The sequence below is a fragment of the Malus sylvestris genome, chromosome 16 (genome assembly GCF_916048215.2).
Source record: "Malus sylvestris chromosome 16, drMalSylv7.2, whole genome shotgun sequence".
In the NCBI taxonomy this organism is placed as follows: domain Eukaryota; kingdom Viridiplantae; phylum Streptophyta; class Magnoliopsida; order Rosales; family Rosaceae; genus Malus; species Malus sylvestris.
The window spans coordinates 3,713,503-3,723,939 of record NC_062275.1 but is presented as its reverse complement, the minus strand read 5'-3'; the positions used below and the strand labels follow the sequence as shown (position 1 = coordinate 3,723,939).

General features: G+C 35.0%; 1 protein-coding gene across 1 annotated transcript; it reads right to left on the bottom strand.

The window, feature by feature from the left end:
- Nucleotides 1–8,800: 8,800 nt before the first annotated feature.
- On the bottom strand, nt 8,801–10,161 carry LOC126607026 (cytosolic sulfotransferase 12-like). Its single transcript, XM_050274438.1, has one exon. The coding sequence runs from the start codon at nt 10,120–10,122 to the stop codon at nt 9,124–9,126; it is 999 nt and encodes a 332-aa protein (XP_050130395.1). The 5' UTR covers nt 10,123–10,161; the 3' UTR covers nt 8,801–9,123.
- Nucleotides 10,162–10,437: the final 276 nt, after the last annotated feature.

The following is a 10,437-nucleotide window of genomic DNA, read 5'->3' as shown; positions in this document are numbered from 1 at the left end:
CGTCTTATGTTTCAGTCATAATATTTTATAACATTAGCACAAAAATTAAAATTAAACTGTGAGGTTGCAAAAAGTTCATAAAGAATCAAACTTTGAGAAAGTCTTCTTAGCATTCATATGGTTTATATAGTGGACAAAAGTAAAAAAAGGGTCATTGATACTCTAAAAATGAAATATTTAGAGGTTTGCTTGACCCCTTTTGTACTAAGTAGAGAGTGCGTGACTTCGCCTGCAAACATACCTTGTTATAGAATTTAATACCTTTTTTTTAAATAATCTAATACTTATTATTTGTAAAAACACGAAAAAGAAAAACACATTTAGTAACGCATGATAATGTTTTCAGTGTAGATCAATCTTATTGTTTAGAAATCATTTTCATCATAACTAATATATAAGAAGTATTACTAATCGAAATGGGGTTTTGGTAAACAATCAACATGAAATAAAATAAAGGAATACTTTGGATGTGGTCCCTAATCCTTAACATTTGTTGACTAAATAGTATTCAAAGTTTGATCAAAGTCCCTTGACTTTGTACACCTCATTATATTACAATTAATATTTATATTTTTATAGTTTTGACATTAATTGTTTGATATTTTATGAGATTTATAATCCTATAAATTTAAAATCCCTCATTATAATACTATTAGAAACGATTACAATAAAAAAATTCAAACATTTTGATTGAATAAATGGATAAAAACTATGTAAAAATAAGAAATAATAAATGACAAAAGAATGTATCCATTGTGTTAAAAAAATTGGTACATTTCACATATAACAAAGTGGTACATTAATAAAGAAGAAGGGTACATTATAAATAAATTAGGGTACACATAAAAAATTACAAAATTATGAGTACAAATGAATTTTTAAAAAATATAGGCGCTAAAAGAAATTAATACATGGGTACAAAATAAAACTAAAAATAGAATACTACAAATTTTAAAAAAAAATGTTGCAAATTAAAAATGGGTACAAACTAAAAATATAAATATATGATACAAAGTTTAGGCATAAAACATAAATATACCATATGTAATTTTCCTATCATTGATTAAATATACAATGTCACGTGACGGTATATACATGGGTACAAACACAAATAAACCTTTAAAAAATATGGGCACAAAAAGAAACTAATATATGGGTACAAATGAAAAATGAAAAAAAATCGGTACAAATTAAAAATGAAAAAAAATTGGTACAAATTAAAAATAGGTAAAAACTAAAAATAAAAAAATATGATAAAAAATTTAGTAATAAATATAAATATACTAATTGTAATATTTTTAACACTAAATGAATATATTTAAAAATAAAAATATTTTATTATTCAAATAATTAATTATGTATTAATACCCAAATACCTTGATAAAAAATTAAAAATGAATAAGATTTTAATCAATAAAGGAGCAAAAAAATGATGTAAGCCTAATTTTTTCTAAAATAAATTATAATAGTTTTCCAACTTAAGTTCATGCATACGTATATATTTTATTGTTCTAAGGAATCACATTTTGTACTTGAGAATCAGATGGAGTAGGCAGTTGCTACGGCTCTGCCGCCGATGTATGTAAGATTTAGTGTTTGTTAAATTGTGATTGACAATACTCTCGCTAGTTCCACAGTGGAAAACCAGACGTCCTGAAAACAGAGGGCTACCTCTGTAGACTGTACACGTTTCGAGCGTGGAACGCCTCTCACATAATCAATGAAGAACTGGGTTTGCCCTCTTTGGTCCCAACATGAGCGTGTGTGGTTCACGTCCACCCTGTGAACTCAACAGAGGAGAGGGTACCCAACAGCCGAAGGGCCACAGAACGACAAGGCCCCCCCCCACGATCCCTGAGGCCGAGGCCCAATGCTGATTGATAGAACCTCCCTCCAACTCCTCCAGTCTCTGTTTGTAGAAGGGGCTGCATCCAGATTCCTCCACCAGCCAACTCTAGTACTATTGTACTATTAATTGTCACTTCGGAAAATACTATGACAACGAGGTTATGTTTTCTTCCCGTTTATAAGGAAGAAAAAGATAATTATTTGTACAACTGACTACTTTTGTATTGTTAAGAATGCTACTGTCGGTTATTCACGTGCAAATAATCGAACCCAAAGAATTGATGAATATAATGTGATCTTCAAATGTTAGCAGTACACGTGTTAAGTATGAGTTAGTTTTAATAATTAACGCATTATGAATTTTACATGCACATTAATAGAAATTTGTGGGCGACTGGTTTTAGGAAAACTGCTTTTTCACAACTGAGGCTTATTCATGTAAATTCTCGTATTACTAGTATTAAAAAAATGTCTAACAAGGTAAATTAATATATGAGAGGTAGCTACCGAATAAAAAGAAATTGAAAGATGTTGATCATATATCAGGAGATTCTTCGAATCATAACTGTTCAGACTCAACAATCAATCCACACTTAGCTAAACATGAGCGACTTTAATCCACAGTTAGAGTTGAGAGCACGTCATGCCGCATGCATGCATATAAGTAGATATGCCTAATTAGTATCACCTAACTCACTGACTAATTATGTTTAAACTAACATTCCGTGCTCTTAAATGTTTGCTTTGTATGTGTGCGTGAGATCCTCGTAAGTTGTCTAGTAAGATTTGTTAGTTGAACGATTATTGTTATAGGGTTCAATTTTCAATTAATTCACCTAATAATTAGGTTCCATAATTTAATTTGCTAACAATTGCAGTCTGCAACCAACAACTTATATGGTGTGGACGATAACATGACATGTCTCCTTACCGACATGTTACCTTTAAAAAGAGGAAATAACTCATCATGCGTTCCAACTGCTTTTGATTACGTACGAGTTAGAACTAGTTTCAATTTTTATAAAAACTTGCTAATCTTCAAAGCCGTTTGTTCATCTAATATAACATGATAAATATACAAACATAATATTTTTGATAAATAGTAAAATTTTCACAATAATAATAAAAGGAAAACTAATGAAAAGGGCTTGAAAACTTTGAGTTTTAATGATAAGGACAAAATAAAGGGTAAAGTGAATAGTACCATGATTGACTTTTTAGTGTAAAAATGTGGTTTTTCGTTAAAGTGAACAGTACCAGGAGCTTTTCGTTAAAATTCCCAATAATAAAAGGGCTAAACGATTTTCAATGGTAAACTTTTGCAATGATTACTAATATATGATGACCTAAAAATGAGTAGCAAAGATTCTGAAATTACTTTGTGATGCAAGCCCAAACCAATAATTAGCGTTGTATTAAAATTACAAAGTATCCTGCTTAATCCTATCCTATGTACTAGTTCTTTAAGTTGAGAAAGCTATTGGATGGTATTATATATTTACGCCATTGGTATATAACACCATCACCATAATCACATTGGTCCCGAAGTGGACAACATGAACATAAATATGGTATGTAGTACGTACATATCGAACCCAACCTATGAATTTCTTTTCTTTTTTTTTTTAACTTTTTTATCAAATGGATTTCTTTCATAATTTGGTAACAAGCATAATAGCAATAATTTTCTTCCGATATCGTCATCGCATTCAAAATTAAAACATTTTTCTTTCAGTAGTGTAATTTAAAGTAATAATATCATTTGTAATAATAATTAAAAAAAAAGGTTTTTTAACCAAAATGGTCCCTGAGATTTGTATAACTCCTCACTTTGATTATTGAGATTTGAAATCAATAAAAGTGGTCTCTGAGTTTGTTCATCATCAATCATTTTGGTCATTTCTTGAAAAATCTTCATTAAATAACGACAAAATGACAAAAATACCCTTAATTTTTGTCAAATCATTTTGGCCAATTATTTATTAAATTGAGGATATTTTTGTCATTTGGTCCATATTTAACATAATTTTTCAAGGAATGACCAAAATGATTAATGAATGACAAACTCAAGGACCACTTCTATTGATGTGAAATCTCAGGGATCAAAGTGATGAATTATACAAATCTCAAGAAATATTTTTGTTAAAGTCTTAAAAAAACTACATTCAAAAGTTTTGACAGGTACTTATGAAAAGGCCCAAAAATAAAGATGGGCTGTTGGTCTCTCTCAACTGGTGGTGCAAACTACAAAATTGGATGCCAAGATAGGGTTCCGGAATGCACTATATATAGAGAGAGAGAGAAAGAGAGAGAGAGAGAGAGAGAGAGGCCAGAGCGCGCCTGCCGCAATAAACTCAAGTGGTGCAAACTCATACTGATGCAACGTTGTGTTAAACTTAGCACATGCTTCATAAACACAAGTTCATTTCCATGAAATTAATAACTGATATTTGCATTACGAAATCCTGTACTCTTGTTTGAACTTATCACATAATAGTTTAGTAGTTGGAAATGAATTTCATGTCCGTTTACCACACAACATGTCTTGGAAAGTGTTGAAATAATATTAATGTTAAAGTTGTTGTACTAATATGAACATAAAACACCAAGACTAATGCTTGGTATAAGAGGCCACGGGTAGATGCTTTAGTTGGGCGGAGAGAGCTAATCTCCTCCATGTAAAGCAGGAGCCGTGTAGAAGAAGCTTGGTGGTTGAAAATATCTTCAACCATATGCTTTCCATATATGAGAGAGTAAAAAGGAAATAGAAACTGTGCAACCAGAGCTAGTTACCAGAGAGTGTGCAAGCCAAGTGCTTGTCACACGAAGTGTGAAATGAAGGAACCAAGTCTGGGAGCCGACTTCTGAGTTTCGAAGTTTGTATGTTTTCTTCTTCTCTTTTTTTGTCAAACTTCCAACAGTTTGTTGATGTATGTGAAAACATTTTATGATTTAAATTATAAATGTCTGGTATTATGTTTGGGTTTTAGGAAGAAATTAAGAATAAAGCAAGCTACGATGAATGCAGATTAACGCTAAGATTGCATGTTGGGGTTAGTAAATGGAAAAGAAAAAAATGGTCTTGAAAACTCAAAGCCACGAACAACAAGGCGAGATCTCAAATGTATAAGTCAGATTTCGAAGATCCAACTTAAAACCGAAAACAAAAACAGATATGATGCAACAGGAGGGCCAATGTCGGTGATTCAAGTTATGTTCACTCTAATACTTTTAAAATGTGACTATTGCCTTTTTTTTTTTTGGTGATCAAACTTTTCTAGGAAGGTGGAACTAGTGGTAATTTTAGTCATTAGGGTAGGATACAAATTTGCAGAGAGGATGACAAAAAATATTAAGCACTAATTTATCTTTACTTATATGCATAGTTAATCATTCTCATTAATGACTTATTCCCGACGTTTATTAAACATGAATATTGATATTATTTTAATTCGAGATTTCTCATATGCTACACATAAAAAATATAGAGATGGGTTACTACTAGGTAATTAGTTGATATGTGTAACGTCAATAATTATTACTACTAGGGAACTAGTTGATCCCGTTCGCTTTCCTTCTTTCTCTTACTCATTAATGACTTCCCCTCCCCAAAGAAATAAAGATGTCATAAGCAGTAATAAGCAAACCCTTTTAACCTTTTTCTTTTTTGAGTCAAAAGGTAACATTTTATTACAAACACATCATACGTACAAAAGTCGAGGCCCAAAAACACACAAAGAACACAGCAACATTAGGCCCTCCAAAACACAGAAGAAAAGTCCAACCCAAAAGGTGAGCCCTACACAAAATAACACACAAAGAAACCCAAATGCATGGATCCTCTCCCGTTGCCGAAGCAACTTGCCGCCGACCACGAACCAATCCTCCTGTAAACGCCAGAGATAAGAACTAGCCAAGCCCCTGAAACATGAGTCATACACACACATGATGACTACATGTTAATTCACGGCCACCTTCAGCTTAGTGCATGCAAACCCAAGCTAATCATGTAAAGAAAGCTCCACGTAAGTAGCTTGGTGGCTGTCAAATTGATCTCCACGTGGCTAATTCCAGACTTGTGGCTGGCATGTGTCATCACACATTGGTCCAACATGAAATCATCTTAAAAATTCATTCAAGTTCTGCAAAGTAATCTGAAACATGTTACAAACTCGTAATCACGTTCATAACCTTTTCATAAATACATTCTCAATAAGTAACCTAAACATATATTTTTTTTCAAATATTTCTCTTTTAGATAATAAATTCTTGGGATCTCACACAACAACATCTGTACTGTGCCTAACTTATTAATTAACACAGCACAATCGGACATGTGTAGAGTTTTATTAAAAAAAATGCTTCAATATTAATTGGATGCCAGGTAGCGTTTTAAAGGACACATTATATATAGAGGCCAGAGCGCATTTGCTGCAAGAAACACAAGTTCATTTCCATAAAAATTAAAAACTTTATTCATTTCCGGATATTTGCATTACGATGTGCACTTGTTTGGAATTACCTAAATGTTAGGAGAGATTCGTAGTGAATTTTTTTTATTCTAGGGTTTAGGATATTAAGGAGAGATTTCCACTTTATTGTGCCCACATGTGCAGCTTTATCCACTTTTATTGGAACTCGTATCCTTTCTGAGGGAACTAGATCCTCTCCTGAGTTCAGGATGGAGATCCTAACCCATTTGAGATGTTGAAATTTGATCTAATGACTTCAAATAGGGAGCTCCTCTAAAGTTATAATAATTGCAGCCGTTAGATCAAGTTTGAAAATCCAGATGGGCTGCTCAGGAGAATCCCCATCCTGAGCTTAAGAGAGGATCCAGTTCCCTTTCTGAATCCTTCTATGCAGAACTTGCGGACCGTAATACTTGCCGAGGTTTTACTATACTTATAATATATTTGTTTATCATTTGCACTATCTTTTTAATAAAGAAAAATCAATGAAAATAGCTTGAAAACTTTGAGTTTTAACGAAAATGACAAAAAGGTGTTGTAAGTGAATAGTATCAGAATTGACTTTTTAGAGTAAAAATGTGATTTTTCGTTAAAGTGAACAGTACCAGGATTGTTTCGTTAAAGTTCCCTTCTAATAAATATAAGGTCCGCCAACATGTGTGAGTTCTATCTTTATTAAGACCAAACCCAACACTGAGCTATTTGCCAAATTTCCCCATTTATTCCCCCTCCCCCCTCAAACCCAACCCAACCTAAGCCAAATCTTTGGGCTAAAAGGCAAATGACAAACAAAAGCCAAATACCTCCCAAGAATTAGCTCAGAGACGCATGGACTCGCCCAAACCCAGCCCACTCTCGGTCCGATCACACGCCCAACTCGCCCCACGCGGGTTGAGGCCTTCAACGGCTGAGAGGGTGGGACCTACTGTTAGGGCCTCTGTCGGCCACTATCATGAGCCGAACGACTCTTTTTATCCTTCTAACTCTGTCAAGGAGTGCAAAGGATTCGAGCTTTGAAGGAAGCCCACGTAAGCTAGTAGTTTAAGGATGAATTAATGTTGTTTGTGTTGTATTTAGCCTTCTAACTATTTGATAAAATGACGATGTTTTCCCTTTCACTTTTTTTGTGAAACAATGGATAGTATTTGATGAAGCAACTGAACATCTTGGGGGGTATGCTTTTCACTTCTAAGCTTCCATTTTTTCTTTGTTTTAATATTAATTTTGTTGTTTAACCGCACTTTTGTCAAAGCTCTTAGTTTGATGTTTGTTGATGTATGTGAAAACATTTTATGATTTAAATACAAATTAATGTCCGATTTTATGCTTGAGTTTTAGGAAGAAAGAATACAGCAGGTTACAATGGATGCAGATGAAAGGGACGAACGGTATTAATAATCCTAAAATTGCATGTTGGGGTTAGTAAATTGAAAAAAAAAAAAAAAACTCTTGAAAACTCAAAATCAAGAACAACAAGACGAGATCTCAAATGTATAAGTCAAATTTCAAAGATCCACATTAAATTGGGAACAAAAAACAGATCTAATGCAAGTTGAAAAGGAAAGATTAAGGGAGTGAGAAAGAGAGTCATAGTTGGTGATTCAAGTTACGTTCCCTCTTTTGATATTTTCAAAAGTATGACTATTGCCTTTTTTGTAGTGATCAAACTTCCTAGGAAGGTGGAACTAGTGGTAATTTTAGTCATTAGAGTAGGATTATAGATTTGCAAAGAGGATGACGAAAAATATTAAGCACTAGTTTATCTTTACTTATATGGAACTAATAATTCATTAAACATGAGTACTGAGATTATTCTAATTCTAGATTTCTCCCATGCTACACATCAAAAAATAGAGATGAGTTACTACTAGGTAACTAGTTGATATGTTTAACGTCAAGGATTATTACTACTAGGGAACTAGTTGAAACGATACATTTCTCTTACTCATTAATGACTTTCTGACCTCAAATAAATAAAGATGTCATAAGCAGTAATAAGTAAACACTAGAACTTTTTTTTTTTAGGGGTCGAAAGGTGACATTTTATTACCAACACATCACACATACAATAATGGAGACCCAAAAAACACACAAAGCACACTTCAACATTATGACCTGCAAAACAACTACAAAAGAAAGACTCAGCCCAAAAGGTGATCCCCACACAAAAAAAAAAAAAAAACACAAAGAAACCCTAAACTCATGGATCCTCTTCCGGCGTCGAGATAAGAACAAAAAAAAGAACCAAATTTCATCATCCTCTAGCAAACAACCCACATGTTGGAACAGCAGCCACCAAGAGAATGAACGGAAGCTACCACCGACACACAGGAGGAAATTGGTGGTGTAAAACCCGAGCCGAAGCACTACGCACAATATAATATGGCCGTGAAACACGACTAAACAAAATGCTTGCGGAACGAAGCAATTGCGGAGTGGAGAGAGGACAAATCCAAGTAAGAGACAAAGAAATTGGTTTGAGTAGATGCGTGGGGGTGGAGAGATAAGTGGGAGGCGAAGAAAGGGGAAATCATAAAAAGAAGCATTCCGATTGTGGGCAGAGGCTGGCTAAATCAAAGGCGCTAGGGGTGGAAACAAAGGGAAAAAATGGGCCGGAAAAAAATAGAGCAGCAGAGGAGAAAAAAAGAAAGCACTAAGAGAAAAAGGGCTGCCACCGACATTGGCCATGGTTAGGGCCGGCGACAAAACGATTTACCGGAATTTGAAGAACTCGCTCACACAAGGAGAAGAACTCTCACACACAGATAAAGACTCTCATACGGGGAGAAAAAAGATGCAAACCCTAGAACTTTAGCCCGGAACCATGCAACTTCTCTTGAGTAATGGAGTCTAGTTTTTTCACCATCTCAGGGGTCAAATTATTCATCCAATCTCCAACTTCACCTTTCCTAAAGAAGGCACTATTCTCGATACCGGCCGGCAATTTCCCACTTTTATTCACAACCAAATTGCTTAAATTGTCAAAACTACACAACCTTAAGATACCGTCCACAACTCCATGTGTCTCTTCTTCCGGGGAAAATGGGCACCCCAAGAACTCGGCCAGCCTCCTCAGGTGAAGAGCGGGCTCTTCTTTCATTTCCTCATACTTTATGAAAAATGCACTTTCAGGCCTCTTTAAGCTCTCCTTCCAAAACCCGAGTACGTGATCCCAAAAGGGTCCGGACGTATTCACTCCCCGGCAGAACTTATCGAACGCTTCGTCAAGTGACATGGTTCCACTACCCACTGGCCTCAGTTTGTTCGAGAAGTGCCAAAGTGAAACAAACACATCTTTAGGATCTCTCCACGCGTAAACAACTTTGCAACCCGAATGCTTGACAGAATCCGGCAGACAAACATACGGTAGATGAGTCGAAATGAGCCTTGGACGGGACAGGGAGGAGAGGTCAGGAAGTACCTGTTTGTCGGTGTAGACATCGAACTCCAAACAGGGCACAAGAACATGAGGATTTTCTGTGAGCAAAGGGTGTCGCTGAGGGTCCAGATAGTGCGCTCGTTTCACAAGGGCAAACATAAGTGCCTTGAGCCAAGTGGTGCCTGATTTGACAGTGGTAACAAGAACGATATCAGAATCTACGGCTTGGAAGTGTTTCTGGCATGCCAAAACTCCATGCATTTGCTTAGTTGACAGCCAAAAACCATGGTACTTGTGAAGGCCATCTGCAACCCAACCTTTTTCTGTAGGTAGAGAGAATATAAAGTCTTTGTCTTCTTGGCTGTGTTCCTTTTCTTGCAAGTATCGGGGAACATCAGGAGGAGGAGGTTGAGGTGCTTTCATGGTATATTCAGAATAGGAAAGGGGCCAAAGACGTCTTGGCTGTTTTCTTCAATGGTCGACTAGCATATATAGTTTAGTTTGATCCAATATATTCATCGGCAACACCCCCACCGTTGGATCAAGCTGCACGTGGTTTTCTTTAATATACACTATCAGAAAGCACACACTTTGTGTGTGTGAACAATTTCTCTTAATAAGTGCATTTTTTTTTTAATAAGGAAAAATAATGAAAATGGCTTGAAAACTTTGAACGATAAGGACAAAATAAAGGGTAAAGTGAATGGTACCAGGATTGACTTTTTAATGTAAAAATAT

Bases quoted from the DNA above. Each gene is read 5' to 3' on its own strand.
- LOC126607026 (XM_050274438.1), bottom strand. From the start codon at position 10,122: ATGAAAGCACCTCAACCTCCTCCTCCTGATGTTCCCCGATACTTGCAA.